This window comes from Leptodactylus fuscus, chromosome 6, assembly GCF_031893055.1.
Source record: "Leptodactylus fuscus isolate aLepFus1 chromosome 6, aLepFus1.hap2, whole genome shotgun sequence".
NCBI lineage: Eukaryota > Metazoa > Chordata > Amphibia > Anura > Leptodactylidae > Leptodactylus > Leptodactylus fuscus.
The window spans coordinates 24,308,083-24,328,613 of NC_134270.1; the positions used below are offsets into that span (position 1 = coordinate 24,308,083).

Here is a 20,531-nt window from a genome sequence, read left to right on the forward strand (position 1 = left end):
TCTCTGCAGGTAAGTAGCTACTAGAGATGTTAGTTTAGTCTCTATTAGAATGGATGGAGGCAGCCGGCGCGCAGGGGGTTAAAGCTGTGTGCCGGCTGCTTCCGTTCATTCCTATGGAACCGCAGCGGAGCCTTCACGCTGAGTATACACTCCACTCAGAATGAGCGGAGCGTATACTCAGTGTGAAGGCTAAGCCAAGTATTGTGGGAAATAGTACCGATCTCCATCCCACCTAAAAAGATTGTGTTTGGAATTCTGATCGCGATCGTGAAATTTTCTCAATTGCTGATCGGAATCCGATCTTTTCCGAACACGATCGCTCAACCCTATAAATCACATGTATACTAGCTGCAGTAACGCAGCACGGCCACTACATGGAGTATAGAGCTAGCTTCTTCCGATTCTGCTAACAGATTGGCAGGGTCCTGGGTCACCAATCTGATATTGATGACCGATCCTAAGGATAGATCATCAGTTTTATTTGCCCAGAAAGCCCCTTTAATGCATTAGAGTAAAACAACATGTTGTGCAGCCTGAAAGATATTCCTTTGTAAACCTATTTATTGGACCCCTTTAGGCTCTTGTGGGTTTTTTCCAGTCCGTCTCTGATTCCTGCATTGAATGAAGTATATGAATGTCTGAATGAATCACTCTGAGTGTTCAATTTGCACTTGGCTGCCACGCTCAGCATTGGTCACTGGCACTTAAAGCTTGGCCCGAGTGTAATCCACTCATTCACCGGTAGTGCCCTCCGGGACATCATTAGACGGCACAGATACATTCTTGGCATATACTGGATATGAGTTACTGCTTGTTCATATACACCCCGGGAAGACGGGACACAGATTATTCTAGAAAGGTTTTTACTGTTATTGGTAAAAATTCAAGCAACATCACTGTATATGGGGAATATCGGAACTATGTGTTATGGGCTCGTAGTCGTACATTAAAAGGTTTAGCCCATAAATCATGTCACACCAAAGCACCATGTTAATGACTTTAAGGGAGTATGACACCAAAAATGTTTGAAGCTAAGATATATATAAATAATTAATAATTAAATAAGACCTGCAATTTTCACTCTGGCCACTAAGCCTAACAATAGACTGACACTTTTAATTTCAGCAGTCACCTCATTTACAGCACTAAAAGTATCACATTGGAAGATAACACCTCTACAGATGAAGGGACACTCACACTACGGTTGTGAACACTTGTTGCTCTCACCTGCCATAGTTTGAGAGCAATGCACATTTACATTGATGGAGAGACTGATTCACTAGAGCCCCTCTGTGTCCACTTCTATTGTTGAGAGTAACGGATATTAATATCAGTTGTGTGAACCTACCCTTAAACCCATACTGACCCCTCATTGTATCCGCTCCCTTCCCTGCACAGAACATGCCTCGAAAACTCTCCCATAGACTTCAATGAGTCGGCTCTAGTCTATTGCTGCCCATAACCATGACTGTGCTGTAAAGCAGATCACTAAGTGCTGTTAATAGAGCAGAGGAGAAGCTCAGGCAATATGGCCGCCCTCATGATCATGCGCAGAACATAGAATTTACAGTCTACGATCCGAAAATAAAGACAAATTAGAAAAAAGTGATAGCTTTCACTCGCAGATTTTAAGAAATAAAAAAATGGCGATAAATTCCTTTTAGTAATTTGGAATGTTCTTTAGCAATTTCATTTATTTATTTTCCATATTTTTTGCTTCACTGTGTCCCCTGGGTGCTGCTGGGACATCACAGGTGATAGACAGAATCAGTCTCCTTTTCCTCCTGGCAGTGGACAGTATAGTTCCTTCTGACTTCCTCTGTACAAGGAGTCTTCTTAACTATATTGCCATGCTACTGCTTCTTACCTGACTATTTCTATCAATGCTCTGAGAGAACTGACAGTGGGGAAAGAGACTGAGCATGTGCGTACACCAGCACTCGGCTCATTAGGTGGACGTGCACATTGTTATACACTTTGAACACTAGGTGGTGTCTTACTATGTAAAGAAATGATAACTTTAAGTGCATGAAAATGGCAAACACTGTTCATTTTCTATATACCATGAATGTGATTTCATAGTGGACAATCCCTCTAAATGTTCTGTAGGTTCAGAGTTCAGAGATGCAGATGCCCAGTATTCTCTGTACATCTGTGCACACAGCATTGTACAGTATATAACACTGTGCTATCAGCCCCTATGTCTGTATTCAAACCTATATATGTGATATACTGTATATGATATAATCTCCGCCATTACAAGGCTTATATCATACTGAGAAGCCTGAGCATCTGCAAGACAAATCAATTTATAGATCCGTCACCACCTTCTTGTCTCTGCTGTGAAGTGTAACAGATGCACTTGACTCATTGAAGCTGGCAGAGGAGCAGGAGTGACGCATGGTGACTGTACACGGCCCCATGTGAGAGCGGGATCGAGCACTGCTGTGGTCTGGAGGCTACACAAGAGCACTGCGTCACCTCCGTATCAGCCACTGACCCACCAATGACCTACGATATTAGGATATATAGGTCCTATCTGATAACCCACAATAGCAGTATATATCATTTCTAGTGTACGGTAGGCGGGGGTGCAGGTAGGGGACAGATGTCAGGGTATTGCGTCTGGTTATATTTTTTTTGTAGGACTCTTCATGTTTGATGTCTTCCCCTACAGGACACTTTTTGCAGTATTTTTCTGAAACGCATAAAACATTGCAGGTACGGTAACACATTTGGTTATGTATTGTCCTCAGCACACAACTGGTGAAAGTCCCAAAAACAGTCTCCATACTCCAGGTCCTGGAGCCCATGCAGAACTTATGTATTTGGATGGTACCATCACAGTAAAGCTGTGGGTAGTGGCACGCAAAGAAACATTATTGCCCCCCAGCTTTAAAATGGGCTCTCACCTGGCCAATAGGGTTTACGGGGGGTCATAGCTGACCCGCAACATACCAGGGAGACCTTTAGATCTCCTTTCTTATTTTCTTTGATGGCTGGTAAATGTATTGCCCCTGCTCTCTGGTGAGCTGGAGTGAATCAGGAGAAGATTTCTGATACACAGCCTTACCCTGTCAGAAAAGAGAATACTAACCCTTTATGGGCAAAAACATAGCAGTTTGCCAACAACATATAATCAAGAATGGACCAGCCCAGAACCCTAAATTTATTCAGACTCCAGACTAGGCCCCCAAATGATAAGACCCCAGACTACAGTACAAAACGCAGACTACCATCATACTCTTACTCACTATAGCAAGACCAATTGCTATCAGCAACACCATATAAAAGTCACATATTACCGCCACATAGCGACTCAATATTACCACAGAAAAAAAATACAGACTAGTGATAATATAAAGGTAGAGCTACCATGTCTACAGACTGTCTGTGAATACAGTACGGTTACATCCGCTCACTGGTGACGGGGCATTCACATGTTGTTTTCTTCTTTATCCAGCCAAGACCGCCATGACGACTTCTCTGGTCCATGACTTGACACAAATACATCTTTGACCCCATGCTTTTGCAGCACACCCACTGCTACATAAACTCACTGTCCATCTCTCCTGAGATAGTAATGATATTTGTCGTGCCCACATTCAGTAATAATGCCCCTTTTATACCCAAGCTCAATAACACAGCCTCCTTTCATGCACTCAGACAATGACAGTGTGCCCCTTTATGCCCCATCCAGTAATATGCCATCTACAGGGTAGTGATGTTCCCCTCTGAGCTCCTACCAAAGTAATGTCTATGGTTTTGTAGCGCCCACCCATTAAGTGTCCACTTTGCCCAGCCGAGTTCCCGTGATGATTTGGGACTTCTCCCTTCTGTGCTGTCAGCAGCCTGGTACAGGCGGCATTGATGTCACCGTGATGTCTGTGCCAGGCTACTGATGTCATCGGCAGGCTCTCACTAACTGTAGGCCGGAGGCGTAAACCAGCTTGTGACCTTCAAGTATGAATGGAGGGTATGGAGCCAATATCTCTCTGCCCTGCCATAGTTTACAATTCATTGTAGATTATAGACCACGCTCCGAGGGCGGCTGCAGGCCTCCATGACTACTATGGCAGTAGGAGCACCCTGGGGTGAGTACAAGTGGTGAGCCGGATAATAACCCAAATGTATCATAGCGCTATGGGCGCCCCTTTGGGGCTACATTCACATTTGCGCTGGATGTCCAATTTCAGAAGAAAACGCCTGAAAACTCAACTTTTTTATCCAGTGTTGCCCAGACATTAGATATCTCACCCGTCTCCTCAGAGCCTTTGGCGCAGAGTCCGTCATAAATCACAAACAAAAATGTCCTGCAAGCAGAATTTTTTGCATCTGGGTATGTTAGGACAAAAATAACTGACCCTATTATAGTTAGCGGGGTCCTTTATGGTCATTTTTTCCGATTTTCTGGTCCAATGACAGACCAGAAAAATGGAGACAAGGACACAGGGATTCTATGCATTCATTTGTATGTACTGTAAGGGTAGACCGTGTGACTTTAGGCCCCCAAAAAGAGGTCCATGCCAGGTTATTCTAGGTTCACCCTTGCGCTCAGGTTTCTGTTCTTCCGGTCCACTTGGGCACCCAAAAAACGGAAACCCAATCCACTTCCAAAGTGGTTACCCATAGACTGCAATGGCATCTGCCAGGTGTGCGCCCAGTTTTCCCCTGAAACATGCAGAGAGAAATGTCCTGCTTGCATGTTCATTTTTTTTTTCCACTGGAGCAGATCGCGTCCACTCGGTCATGTGACCACTCCTATGTTTATTTACTAAAAGTTTTGCCGATGTCATCACTTCCTGCCATTCTAGCTCCATACAACCGAGAAACCTCACCATCCCCCACCCCAATGTCTGGCTTATATTTACTAATAACATCTGTTTTGCTCCCGATTTCTATAATCCCTACAGGAAAGAACTGAAAGAGTTAACGTTGCTGTAGGACGGGGGTCCCATGTAAGAGGAGGTCATGTTTGGAGCTGCTTTTATCTCTCATATGTGTCTGATTCCAAGAAAAATGTGCGCTGATCCCCCGTAGATTCTCGGCAGATGTACCTGTGCAGAACCAGATGCCGCAGTCACATGGTGTATACGCTGCAGCTGTTCTTATATCGCTCATACTCGCTATGGATTCAATGTTGGGGAAAAAATCCTGTTTTTCGTCCAAGTAAGCAGAATATTTGTTATAAAAATAAACACTCTGACAGAATTAAAGGGAAAGTCCAAAACTCCCTTATCAGCAGGAAAGTATCATATAAAGTCCCCCAGATCCATGGATGTCCTCGGAAGGATTGGGGTTTGTGGTGACATACTGGGGCAACATTGGAGAAGGGTCTCTGGGGGTAGGGGGGGTGCATGTATGTAGTATGTAGATGCAGGGGTATGAAAGTAACAGGGAAAACTCTTATGACAGGGAGTTTTTAAAGGGATTGTCCAAGGAGTTAAACTTGCTTGGCTTATTCTGGTCAATTCTTCATAGTAATCTCGAGGGTCCGGGACTGGTTCCAGTCTTGAGTCATGAGTTCAGAACCAACCAATGGATCACTCAGCCCCCTCCCTCCTCTCCTGATCCCTCACAAGTAATTACCAGTATTATGGGGGCTACTGATTATAGCAAGGCCAGCCCCAGCACCACACCTCCCTTGAGGCGACCTGAAGCGACCGCTTCAGGCGGCGCTATGCCAGGGCCCCAGGGAGGGCGGCATTTTTGCTTACCTAAGCCAGTCCAGGACAAGCTGTGGATTGGGGAGGCCACTGGAGCAGCGCTGCTCCAGCGGCCTCCCCTCACGCTCAGACAGAGAGCAGGTCCTCTCTGTGCCTGCTCTCTGCCTGCGAACGGCGCTAAGCCCCGCCCCTTCGCTAAGCCTTGCCCACTTCGATGTGCCACGCCCCCTCTGACCCCTCCTTCGGGGGGGGCAGCTTTCTGTCGTTCGCCTCGGGCGGCAAAAGGGGCAGGTTCACCCCTGGCCAGCCCCCATACCTGTGAAATCAGGAGAGGAGGGAGGGGGCAGATTGACCTGGGGGTCAGGGGTTGGTTCCAATCTCATGGCTCAAGGTTGGAACCCGTGAGTCGAGTAAGAAGAAACTGAATTTTGATTCACCGCGTGCCGGAAGAAGAAGATGAAGAGGCCGTTGCTGAAGAAGATGGAGGCGGCGCTGGAGAGAGTTCTCTCAAAGTATTGGGGACGCCCCTAGTTCTGTTTGAGTGCTGGGGCCCGCCCCCAGTGCTGTGAGAGAACTCCTTTGCATACCGACAAAAAACGGGAGAACAGCAGCACGGAGAAGACAATGAAAGGTAGGAGAAGAATAGCCTTTCTTAAGTCATAAAAAAAAATGTGTTTGGGAGGGTTCACACGGAGTTACGTGCCGCGTGATGTGGCATGTAGACGCCGCGTGAGCTTTTGGGGGCCGTTCACGCTCCCATTGATTTCGCTATTTTGCGGCCGTGATTTTGCGGCATCACGTGGCACGTAACTCCGTGTCAACCCTCCCTTTGAATGATAGGATCCCTTTAAGTAATGAAGAGGTTGCAGTGCTCACATGAGCAAACAGCTGATCCGCCAGGTGCCCAGGTGTCGTTCCCCGCCGATCTTTAACTGATTACCTATCTTAAGCATAGGTCATCAATTATTTAGCCTGGAAAACCCCTATATATAAAGCAGACAACCAATAGGGCTACAAAAACACAGCAAATCTGGTTACTTCACTAATATGCAGATGTGGCCGAGTTACCCCGAACCCCTGCAATAGGTTAAATTGCTGCAGCGGGATATCTTATCACAGAAGACAACAAAGACCAATAAAAATAATTGAAAAATGTTTGTCCAATAACTTTTCTCTGGTTTTGGTTGTTTTCTGTGTAACCAATTGCAGGGGTTTGGGCTAAATCTGTATATGGCGTATAATGTATTATGGAATATGTGTGAGTATAACTTTTAACTAAGATGAATAAAACTGTACCACAATGTGGCGCTATGCTTTGCTGAAAAAATTTAGATTGGACAGTGGATGATGGATTGGCCAATTTACATAAATACATCAGTTCTCCACTGTGTGCGCGCTAGTGTGAACGCAGCCGTATCAGAGTGGCCATTTTTATCTGCAGTAATAAATGACTATTGCACAACCCTCCTCGGCTCATTTTTCATGAATTTCTGGATCTGGATGTTATTTCACAGGAAATAGTTTTCTAATCTGCACCTGATTTACTTTAAGGAGATGCTGCAAAACACATTCGCCTCATTTCATCCTCACATCACAATGCAGATTCTGATTTCTAGACGAAAACAAGGGAGTAGCTATAGTGGGTGCAGAAGCAGCAGAAGCATGGGGGCCCCGGAGCCACAGGAAAGATTCCTGTATTATAAATGGCACGTGGTGGGTGGTGGGGGGCTGTTAGAGATTTCATACCGGGACCCCAGAGTGTTCTGGTAATATCCTATTCATTAGATATGGGCTAACTTGTATATCATTGGGACACTGACCTCCTGCCGGGACAGGGTCATGCATCTCCTGGCCTAGAGGAGTCACATGAAGCAGAGGTTACACGTGTGTGCTGCTACTATTTTCAAAGACAGATTTGGCATTTCTGGAACCCCAAACAAAATCATGCCTCTCTAATATTGCCCCCACATGCCTTCTCAGTATATAGTATGCACTGTATACTGCCCTCTTAGTGGTCCCTACACTTGCCTGTCACATCAGTGGCAAAGACCAGGGCTGAATCTGCCATGAGGCAAGATGAGTAACTTGCCTCAGGCAGCAGATTTCCAGGTTCCAGAGGACACTGGACAATGAGAATACTTTTTGGACAAACCTCGTAAGATTTGTTTCGCAAAACACATCCTTAATCGAACTGTTATTATTATACTGTATCGTCTCTTCAGAACCCAGAGTATAATGAGTGAAGGCCCAGGGAAGGTGAGAAAACATAACTAACAGTGGGCTACAATGCAGGTCTCCTCAGCCATTATTGACATCAGAGACTACTGAGGCCTGTGACTGGACATCATAATGCATAATAACACAGATGTAACCTATGTGATCACAGAGGCCCAATAACAGGCCTCAGTAGTCTCTGACGCCATTCATGACATCTCTGAGACACCAGAAAAGGCCTGAAAAACTACGCTGGATCCCAGGTGAGGTGAGTAACATTGTTTGTTAGGGTTAATCATCTTCTTATGCCTCTGATCATTACACTCTGGTTTCTCTTTAGATCCCAGAATATAATAATGGTGAACCCCAAAAATTTGTAACAAAAACTGTGGGGGCCACTATGGGATACTATACTTTGTGTAGGGGCTACTGTGAGACGTTGTACTGTATGGAAGCCACTGTGACATTATACTGTGTGAAGAGACTACTATGGGACAATATTCTTAAAAGAGTCGTCCAGGAATTGGACAAACTCTGGAGAGGCCGAGGCCGGTGTAACATTAAAAACATGAAATGTCGCTCAAATATGTCACTGGTCCTTCTGCGACTACTGTGGCCGCTGATAGTCCTCAGTGGTCATGTGGAGTCCAGGGCTTCCGAGGACCAAGGCATGAAGTGTGATTGAACAGGCTATAGTGGTGGACACCGTGCTGGGGACAGGTGAGTATGTTTTACTTTCTCTCCTACACCGGCAGAATTATGAATGCTGCTCTGGAGTATAAAATAAGCTGTAACTCAGGATTAGTAAAATATCCTAAAAAGTTTTATGGGGCTTCTGCCATTGGAATTCTCACCAGTCAATCCCCAGTTGAGAGGTTCCAAATGGATTGGATTTTTATTTATGGTTTATCCTTACAACAGACCATAAACACTTGATCATGGCCCCCACACGGATCAGCTATTTGGGACCACTTCCAGCACCTGGGATAATGATTGTACCAGGCCAGATGAAGATATCCTTGCGCCTTGTATAGTGACCAGGGGCCATTGAAATCAATGGGAGCTGAGCTGCAGTACTGGTGCTTGGTTGCTATACAGGGACTGTAGACAACTGCTTTCATCTTTGTGCTGTTCACAAAAGCTGATCCATGTGGGGGCCATATGTCGGCCTCCCACAGAAATAAAAATTCCTGGTCAACTTTAAACTTTTTCATGAATCCATAGTAAAACATATACCCCTAACCTTCCCCTTCATCTCTGCTTTGTATTTGTGAGGTTCCCGAGCAGTATGACTATATGTAATAGAGACTGCTCACACAATACTGGCAGGTTCGTGTTGTGTATTTGGGTTCATTCACTAGAACCCCCAGACTTCACTCTTCTTCATTGCGATTGACAAGTAGAGAAGGATATGTGCAGATATGGCATATCTCACAGTATCAGGGTTAACTCTGCTAAGCCAGCCAGGACTCACCGTCAACACTCCCAGTTGTCCTCATGGACTGGATAAATAGTTTGTGGTACTAGGCAGTGGCGTCCACTCTTTTCCACCTCTATGGAGCCCCTAGATCGTCTTATCAGATCTAACCCCAACATTTTTGGACTCAAACTACGTAGGGCAGAATTCAAAGTTGGACTCCTTGCACCTTGCTTCATCGTAAAAGTGCCCCCAAAAATGATGGGTACAGCATAAAATCAACCATCAGTCTGATGCAGTTTAATAGGAAGAAGGATGCTGCTTTGTTCCTTCAAGGTAACATTGGTCGCCCTTATCTACAGGTGACACCTATGGTGTGTCTGAAAAGATCCCAAGTCTCATGCCAGTTGCATTCTAGCAAAAAATATTTCTTATCCTTCCAGCGATTTACACTGTTTTAGGGGTTGTGGGCGGGGGAGGAACGCTCCTTCACAACTTGGATTTCATGGCCTTGTTTGCCCTGTTCATGTGTTATCCATGTTGCTATTCACGCTTTGTATCCTTTCAAAAATTTCTATAAAAAGTTATTGACATGCAAAAATGTGAATGTGTTGCAATTTTAATAATTGAATTCTTATGGAATACTACAGGCCTCATTCCAGGGCTCACTCATATGAGACGTATGCACATAGCGAGGGTGTGATCTAAAGAAAAAGGAAAAGCATGGCTTAATATAAGTCCATAGAGGTCTACCAGTAACATGTCTATAAGGGGCTGCAGCCATTTTTCTTGTGGCCACGGGCATGCGTAATTGGCTCTGCCCGAGGCCTACAAGTTTAATCGCCTGCGCCAGAAGAAGATGCGTGAAGAGGATGTTCCTGCAGATGATGGAGGCGGCTCTGGAGAGTTCTTCCGGAGCAATTGGGACGCCCCCAGTGCTGTTTGAGTGCTGGGGACCGCCCCCAGTGCTGTGGAAGAACTTTTGCATACGAACAAAAAAGGGATTTCTACAGAACGGCGGCGCGGAGAAGACATTTAAAGGTAGGAGACGAATAGCCTTTCTTAAGGCTATTCCTACGTGTCAACAACGAAAAGGGGCACCCCCACTGTGTGGGGGTGAACCTTTTCGTTGTTTACAGTATATAATAGGTAACGCTTGATCCAAAGTGTGCTTATTCCTACATGTCAACCATAAAAAATTGTGTTTTAATGATAGGATCCCTTTAATAGCAGGTCGAGCCCAAAACTTTTAGAAAATCTGTGTCGAATCTGGTTTGATCCAATCCAATCTCTAGATGGGACCTCCATCTGGACAGCAATGGGGGTATGGTTAGGAGATGTAGTAGACGGCGCTGGACAGTAACAAAGGCCGTATTAGCATCACATATTCGTCTTACATACGTGTTAGTTCAAAGGAGCAAGAAAGTGGACAACCCCTTTAACATCAGCCATTGTATCTGGAGATTACTCACATGCTACAAAGGTTAACGGAATATTCTATCTTTTTCTTATAACTCAGAGTCACCTCTACAAAAGAAATTCTGACTCTTCTTTTATACGTTTTAGTCCTTGTCTAATCTTGGATGGGCCACAAATCTGTCACGACTGGTGTCTGGCGGCGACATCATTGCTCAGCACTGGGTGTGAATAAAATGAAATGCAAGTAAAGCAGATAAATGGGACATCAAAAAGAAGTGGAAGGGCTGGAGTTGTGTCAGGAGCTGCCTTCTACAGCTGGGACTTGTACAGACTTCAAGAATATGAATTCCATGCTAAGATCAAGACCGAGAAGGGTGGAGGGAAAGAAAAGAGGAGGTTTTAGAGTTCACAGTTGTTTCTGGGTCTGTGTGCAAGTCACAAAGAGGCTGCAAGACACAGAGTTGCTGGGATAGGATAGGGCAGAGGGGACAAAAAAAAAGGGCTGTGAGTTATTAGGGGGGGAGCAAAATACCAAAACAGTTTTCTTAAGCAGATGTTGTGTATCCAGTGAGGAGAGCCATTCCTATCGGAGAGCGAAACACGGCTAGAGACAAGCGCAGGTGATTGTGGACAACTTCAAGGCTACGCAGAAGACATGGGGCTCATCCACAAGCTGCTGCTGCTGTGCCAGCTGCTTATTCTTCACAGTAAGATGTTCCAAAATTACACAAATTTTTGTGGATGATGACGAGGGTTTGCTCACTTGTGATTATCTCATGAACTTCTGTATAAGCTGTAGGCAACTTGTAACTTTCCATCGGTTACAGAAGTGGATGCTGGGAGTTGTAGTTCATCAGCAGGTTACAGTGGTAGCATCATATTTTATATTCAGGATATTTGCTTGGAGGGGTCTTAAAGGATAGGTCTTGGTGAATCTATTTACTGCTTAAGTAACAATTCCTTAATATCATGGGATACCGTTATATCCATTGCAGGCGATCTTAACACGTATGGTGGAATTATAATGTCAGCTCTGCATTAATGAAGCAGACTAGAACCTACAGTATACTTGCCCCACAAGGGGGGAGATCACAGATTTACTGGAAGATTTACTATTATGCCAGGCTTATGCTGGGTTTAATGGGTGAGCTCACATGCATGCACTAGTAGGTAACCACTAGCATGCAGGGACATGCACCAGTCCTTACAACCATGACTGGAATAACAATGGTATATTGCTGAGACTGTTATGGAGGTAATATGGCTGAGACTGTTATGGAGCTAATATGGCTGAGACTGTTATGGAGGTAATATGGCAGAGACTGTTATGGAAGGTAATATGGCTGAGACTATTATGGAAGGTAATATGCTGAGACTGTTATGGAAGTAATATGGCTGAGACTGTTATGGAGGTAATATGGCTGAGACTGTTATGGAGGTAATATGGCCGAGATTGTTATGGAGGTAATATGGCCGAGATTGTTATGGAGGTAATATGGTGGAGACTGTTATGGAGGTAATATGGCTGAGACTGTTATGGAGGTAATATGGCTGAGACTGTTATGGAAGGTAATATGGTGGGGACTGTTATGGAGGTAATATGGCGGAGACTGTTATGGAGGTAATATGGCTGAGACTGTTATGGAGGTAATATGGCCGAGATTGTTATGGAGGTAATATGGTGGAGACTGTTATGGAGGTAATATGGCTGAGACTGTTATGGAGGTAATATGGCTGAGACTGTTATGGAAGGTAATATGGCGGAGACTGTTATGGAGGTAATATGGTGGAGACTGTTATGGAGGTAATATGGTGGAGACTGTTATGGAGGTAATATGGCTGAGACTGTTATGGAGGTAATATGGCTGAGACTGTTATGGAGGTAATATGGCTGAGACTGTTATGGAGGTAATATGATGGAGACTGTTATGGAGGTAATATGGCGGAGACTGTTATGGAGGTAATATGGCGGAGACTGTTATGGAGGTAATATGGCTGAGACTGTTATGGAGGTAATATGATGGAGACTGTTATGGAGGTAATATGATGGAGACTGTTATGGAGGTAATATGGCGGAGACTGTTATGGAGGTAATATGGCTGAGACTGTTATGGAAGGTAATATGGCGGAGACTGTTATGGAGGTAATATGGCGGAGACTGTTATGGAGGTAATATGGCTGAGACTGTTATGGAGGTAATATGATGGAGACTGTTATGAAGGTAATATGATGGAGACTGTTATGGAGGTAATATGGCGGAGACTGTTATGGAGGTAATATGGCGGAGACTGTTATGGAGGTAATATGGCGGAGACTGTAATGGAAGGTAATATGGCTGAGACTGTTATGGAAGGTAATATGGTGGGGACTGTTATGGAGGTAATATGGCGGAGACTGTTATGGAGGTAATATGGCTGAGACTGTTATGGAGGTAATATGGCCGAGATTGTTATGGAGGTAATATGGTGGAGACTGTTATGGAGGTAATATGGCTGAGACTGTTATGGAAGGTAATATGGTGGGGACTGTTATGGAGGTAATATGGCTGAGACTGTTATGGAGGTAATATGATGGAGACTGTTATGAAGGTAATATGATGGAGACTGTTATGGAGGTAATATGGCGGAGACTGTTATGGAGGTAATATGGCGGAGACTGTTATGGAGGTAATATGGCGGAGACTGTAATGGAAGGTAATATGGCTGAGACTGTTATGGAAGGTAATATGGTGGGGACTGTTATGGAGGTAATATGGCGGAGACTGTTATGGAGGTAATATGGCTGAGACTGTTATGGAGGTAATATGGCCGAGATTGTTATGGAGGTAATATGGTGGAGACTGTTATGGAGGTAATATGGCTGAGACTGTTATGGAAGGTAATATGGTGGGGACTGTTATGGAGGTAATATGGCTGAGACTGTTATGGAAGGTAATATGGTGGGGACTGTTATGGAGGTAATATGGCGGAGACTGTTATGGAGGTAATATGGCTGAGACTGTTATGGAGGTAATATGGCCGAGATTGTTATGGAGGTAATATGGTGGAGACTGTTATGGAGGTAATATGGCTGAGACTGTTATGGAAGGTAATATGGCGGAGACTGTTATGGAGGTAATATGGTGGAGACTGTTATGGAGGTAATATGGTGGAGACTGTTATGGAGGTAATATGGCTGAGACTGTTATGGAGGTAATATGGTGGGGACTGTTATGGAGGTAATATGGCTGAGACTGTTATGGAAGGTAATATGGCGGAGACTGTTATGGAGGTAATATGGTGGAGACTGTTATGGAGGTAATATGGTGGAGACTGTTATGGAGGTAATATGGCTGAGACTGTTATGGAGGTAATATGGCTGAGACTGTTATGGAGGTAATATGGCTGAGACTGTTATGGAGGTAATATGGCTGAGACTGTTATGGAGGTAATATGATGGAGACTGTTATGGAGGTAATATGGCGGAGACTGTTATGGAGGTAATATGGCGGAGACTGTTATGGAGGTAATATGGCGGAGACTGTTATGGAGGTAATATGGCTGAGACTGTTATGGAAGGTAATATGGTGGGGACTGTTATGGAGGTAATATGGCGGAGACTGTTATGGAGGTAATATGGCTGAGACTGTTATGGAGGTAATATGGCGGAGACTGTTATGGAGGTAATATGGCGGAGACTGTTATGGAGGTAATATGGCGGAGACTGTTATGGAGGTAATATGGCTGAGACTGTTATGGAGGTAATATGGCGGAGACTGTTATCAGGGCTCTGTAGCTGACATTAATATTTGTTAAAAAGCATCTGTTTAGGAGCAATGGTGAGGGGTGACCTATAAGATTGAGCCCTATATAGGTACAAATATAGCTGTATAGGGCATAAACATGTTTGACCAGAAGGATTATGGCAAGCATGTAGTAGGAAGTGTGCTCACCATATATACTAGTGTACAGACAGAGAGTACTGTGCAAATGTTTTAGTCAGGTGTGGGAAAAATACATCAAAGTAAGAAGGCTTTCAGAAATAGAAAGGTTAATAGTTTATTTTTGTTAATCAACAAATTAAGTGAATCCTTATATTCCAATATTCCAATAAATAATAATAAATAATCCAATAAATCCAATATTTGGTGGTTTTCGCCCTTTGCATTTCATCAGTTCTTCTCAGTACTTGCAGGCAGTTTTTGAAGGATCTTGGCAGGGAGGTTGTTCCCGCCGCCATCTTGGAAAACTAAGCACAGATCTTCTGTGGATGTCGGCTTTCTCCAATCCTTCTGTCTCTTCCTGTAATCCCAGACGGACTGGATGATGATGAGATCAGGGCTATCTCTGTGGGGGCCATATAATCACTTCCAGGACTCCTCCAAAGAGCAAAGGTCATACCAAATATTGATAGGATTTACATTTGTCTTTTCTTCTTTGTTAATTGACAAAAATTAAGATAAATCTAAATCCTATCAATATTTGGGGTGACCTTTGCCCTTTGGAGGAGGAGTCCTGGAAGGGATGATATGGCCCCCACAGAGCCCTGTTCTCATCATCATCCAGTCTGTGTAGGATGACATGAGGAGACAGACGGATTGGAGCAAGCCTACATCCACAGATCTTAGTTCTCCAAGATGGCGGGAACAACCTCCCTGCCAAGTTCCTTCAAAAACTGCCTGCAAGTAAAGGTCACACCAAATATTAATGGGGTTTAGATTTGTCTTTTCTTTCTTTGTGCGCATTTAGTTAATTGACAAAAATGAACAATTAACCCTTCTATTACTGAAAGCATTCTTATTGCGTAGCCTTTCCCACTCCCATCTATATACTATATATATACTTGTAGGATTGTGTATGCTGATGCTCGGTTTTGGAGCTGAGCCCCTCGCTATTAATATAATTGCCGTCATTGGCTGGCGACGCGTTTTCTCTGTGGCTGCTGTAGAGAGACATGTCGTTTTTGGTCCAGCTTGTATCATTTTCCTGTAGGTTGTATGATGTGTTAGCGCAGCCTTGAGCATTTGGCAGGCGTCGTTCCCTTCGTGCACTCGGTACAATGTTACGACTACAAAATTCCATCCTGAAACACAAGCTATTCTTTTACGAATACTAAGCAATAGGGATGTTTTTAGGGAGCCAAATAACTCCTAAAGCCCCAACAAAGTCCTGCTGTATAATAGTGCTTTGCAAGTAATAGCTGACTCTAGTGCACACAGCGCCCCCCAATGGCCAGGAATCCTGGGTCATGTAGGCCACTGCTTGTGAATACAGATGTGCGTTTATACTTTTAAGTGTTTTTAACTTTTTTAATGGAAAAATAAGCTCCACTGCTCCTGACATTTACCCAAGCGTAGAAGGACACTTCAGGTTCATGTAAACAGAATCTTGCAAGACGTCCAAATTGAGGACATGCAGCTTGTCTGACTCTTGTTTATAGGCAAACATAAACCATAGGTTACGGTACACAGCTATAAACACCACAAAAAAAACTCTATCCACAAAGCGCCGAAGCTGAATATTATCACATTAAATTCTGGAGCCATACACAAGACTTCGGGAGCCAATGGAAAAATCTTACAACCACAAGGGAACATATGGCAGAAAAGAGTGAAAATATGGAAGTGCGGAGGCAACAAAATGCAGTACAGCGGAATGATATAGATGTCCTTGTATAAGACGAGGCACGAGTTAATGGCGCGGACACAGCGGGGTGAAACAGAACAGGCGACTTTATTGTAGTCTGGCAATATAACAGCACAGTCTATTAGGGAATAGTTCGGTCTCTAATGGGTTGCACAATCTTCTGAAATAGGAGGGAGGCTGTCACCAGAATATCAACCCAGCCCCGCAGATAGATAGGTTACATTCACCTGAATCCATGGGTCTTTTCCCCTTGAGAATTGCTGCCTCTACTGCTGAGATATCACTGTTTGGTCAATATGCAAATGAGTTGTTTTGGAGCAACGAGGGCGTTGTCATTGCTCTAAAAAGGTAAGTGGCAATCCCATAGTTGGTCCAAAAAGCTTATTTGCAAATTGACAAAAACATCAATATCAGAAAAAACAGGAGGGTTGATTCAGCTGACCCTAGTCTTGTTTATCTACGGACCTGAGTTGATATGCTGGGGTCTGATGACACTAACCTATCTATCTGCAGGTCGGACTTGATATACTGTGGACTGATGACCCTAACCTATCTATCTACAGGTTTGGGGTGATATGCTGGGTTGTGTTGACACTAGCCTATCTATCTGCAGGGCTGGGTTGATATGCTGTGGTCAGATGACCCTAACCTATCTATCTGCAGGTCGGACTTGATATACTGTGGACTGATGACCCTAACCTATCTCTCTACAGGTTTGGGGTGATATGCTGGGTTGTGTTGACACTAGCCTATCTATCTGCAGGGCTGGGTTGATATGCTGTGGTCTGGTAGACCCTAACCTAGCTATCTGCAGGTTTGAGTAGATATCTAGTGGTCTGATGACCCTAACCTATCTATCTGCAGGTCTGACTTGATATGCTGTGGACTGATGACCCTAACCTATCTATCTACAGGTTTGGGTTGATATGCTGGGTTCTGTTGACACTAGCCTATCTATCTGCAGATATGGGTTGATATGCTATGGTCTGGTAGACCCTAGCCTATCGATCTTCAGGGCTGGGTTGATATGCTGTGGTCTGGTAGACCCTAACCTATCTATCTTCAGGGCTGCGTTAATATGCTGAGGTCTCTGGACAGGCTTCCCTTAAGACTGAGAAGCTGTAATGTCTACAAGATGACAGCTGACTGGTCTATCAGAATGACTTTATCTTCACTGTCAAGACAAGGTTGGTCAGATTCTTCTTCACACAAGTCCACAAGCAACACCCCTTAGAGTGTTCACATACAGAATAACACCTTAGACTTATTTACACCTAATTACAATTCCCCCAAAAAATGTCAGAAGAGGACTCTTAAAAAATAAGTGGCCTCGAGGAACTGAATCATTGGCTCAACTAGTATAAGCCAGTATAGATTCCAGCTCATAAAGCAGGGACAGATGCTCCTAAATGTACTAACACTCTTAACAACCTAAGAGGAATGTAAAATGGAGCTGATCCCTTAAATTATTGCCCAGATGTTAACAAGAAAGTACAAGGCTAAAGGTGACATTGTATGGCGCTGTTGAAAACGTAGTTTTTTGGGAAATACACAGGAAAGTTGTTCAGAAGAACATGCAAAGGTTCATGTTCCAATGTCTCCTTAGGGATGTGAGAGCAAGAAGATGGTCAGGAAAAGTATAGATGCCTCAGAATCTTGGTGTTAGTGTCAAAGTCACTGACAGATACTAACACAGGGACATTGGCAATATGGCTGTTCTGCTGCAGCCAACACCATACTCTTCCATGGCCAATGTGACATTGTGACCAGCCTGTCTTCTTTTGAGCAACCACACAGACACCAACACCTATGACTTACCCAAGCCACCCACCAGAATGGAGGGAACATACGGGCACTTTGCTCTTGACTGAAGTCCATTTTGCTGACCTAGATTTTACAAATACAAAACTGGAACTGCTCAGTGCCTTACAGTGACCCAAGACAGGAGTTAATGGGGTTTTCTGGGACCTCATGTTATTAGTCCCCTACAAACATCTTCCCATGATAACCATGTTTGCTATTGGGACTTATAACCTTTGAAGTGTAGTTCCCCTCTACATTGTGGTGGTCACGTAACCATCCTGGAGATAATTTCTCTACTTTTGGTAACTGGTCTGGAAATAATGTCTTCACACCTGGTGGCCAGTCTGGAGATAATTTCTCCATTTTGTTGACCAGTCTGGAGATAATTTCTCCACTTCTGGTGGCCAATCTGGAGATAATTTCTCCACTTTTTGTGACTGGTCTGGAGATAATTTCTCCACTTCGTTGACCAGTCTGGAGATAATTTCTCCACTTCGTTGACCAGTCTGGAGATAATTTCTCCACTTCTGGTGACTGGTCTGGAGATAATTTCTCCACTTCTGGTGGCCAAACTGGAGATAATTTCTCCACTTTCTCTGGCCAGAGTGGAGATAAGTTCTTCACTTCTGGTGAGGTGCCACTCTCACTCAGTTCCTCACTCTAGCCTTACTTCTGGCTACAGCAGAGACTGGTGAAGACTCTGCTGGGAGGTGTTCTGGCAAAATGCTTTAAAGCAGGCAATGTCACATTAAATTGGAGGGGAAATGGGAGGGCACAAAATGGGGAGGGAAAGGTTTTAACCTCTCCTTGTGTTGGTTTTTGAGCCACATATGAAAACGTGGGAATCATAGTAAGAAAATACTGGATGGCACTTCTGGAAGTTTGAAGAGAACCAACGGGGGATTGTAATATTGGAAATTTTGTATAGTAGGTAAGTAGAGGGCTTATAGGGGACATTATTACGCCATGAAATGCTCTTTTTAAAACAGTGTTGGAGCCCACAAACGTCTTTAAACAACAGTTGTAAGTTAACCCCAGTTCACCAGTCTGCAGGCCATGGCGTTGAACAGCACATCAAAGATCCCATCTTCTTACTTGGTATGTAGAACTGAGAGCAGTATCCTGGCTAAGAGGAGGGATCCCTTCACAAGTGTCTAAGCGTCCAAAATCTCTGTCTCAAGTTGACCTCTGTTTCTATAAGCAATCATCTTCTCAAGATGTCTAAGACAAGAGAAGCCTAGAATTCAGAAAGAAGACAGGATATTTTCGATGAACACTCGTTTTCAGGGGTCTAAGTTGACTTGCATGGAATAATGTGGAAACCGAGAACATGAAGACTAAATGTCTAAACATTAACGTGAGATCTAAGTTAGGATTTCTGTCTCGAGCACCTTTAAATAGCTTTTGTGGCATCTTACTGACACTAACCATCACTAGGAGATTTTTCTGTTACATTATGTTTTCTAAGCATTTACATCCTTATTTAAATGTCTTCCTTCTACTAAATCTCACTTGTCATTGTGAGACAATAACCCAGTTCTTCCCCATTACGCCTCAAAAGTAAACATCAGTAATCCGTACTTAGTCTGGCTTTGTGAACCCGTCAATTGCATGTAATTATAACATATTCCTCTGTGCCGGTGTAATATGTCTGGAGGCCAATAGCCAGGTCTGTACCTGCAGACTGTTGCACAAGTGTCAGGACATCTTAGTCGTGGAGCCTTCACAGGTGGCTTTATGCTGATGCTGCATGTTAGTCATCATGTTATTATTCCTCACCTTTTACATATACGTCCTTAAGGCAGTATATAAATTTCCACTATTTTAATTTTTTTTTTTTTTATTAAATTTGTTCTGCTGAAATCATTGCAAAAAATACTAATATGAGCCAACTAAGTGTCTATAACAGGGTTCAAATAGAAATATTCTACTATATTATTTTGTATGAAATAACTTTTTAGCTTTGGAAGAGTCCTAATAAATCAGAAACGTGCTCAGTGTCAAACTGGGATAGCCTGCGCCCACCAAAAAATGTACTGAGACCTCGCAGTAGAGAAAGACCCAGCCCTGCAGATAGATAGGTTACTGTCACCAGAACAGCATATCACCCCAGCCCTGCAGATAGATAGGTTAGGATCTCTTGAATCAAGCAGTGTTTTCCCTTTGTGAATCAGTCCATCCACTTCGGAGATAGCAAATGAGCTCATTGCAGCTATAAGGGCTTTGCTGCTTACCTCTTTGCAGCAATGAAAGATTTATCCCCCTATGTCATGACAGGAATAACTAGTAATTATCCAAAGACTCCATTAAATTTTAGTTTATTTGTAGTCGATTTTAAAAGCCCACAAAATATTGTTTCCCATCTGCTTTAGGGGAATTACAGAGCTG

At 43.8% G+C, this 20,531-nt stretch overlaps 1 protein-coding gene across 1 annotated transcript in view; it reads left to right on the top strand.

Annotated features, from left to right (window-relative positions):
• The first annotated feature begins 11,163 nt into the window (after window positions 1–11,163).
• MXRA8 (matrix remodeling associated 8) overlaps window positions 11,164–20,531 on the top strand; it is a 33,847-nt gene continuing 24,479 nt past the window's right edge. Inside the window, exon 1 of the mRNA XM_075279565.1 lies at window positions 11,164–11,423. Coding sequence (XP_075135666.1) covers window positions 11,372–11,423 — 52 coding nt within the window. The 5' untranslated portion in view covers window positions 11,164–11,371. The remainder of the gene's footprint in view (window positions 11,424–20,531) is intronic.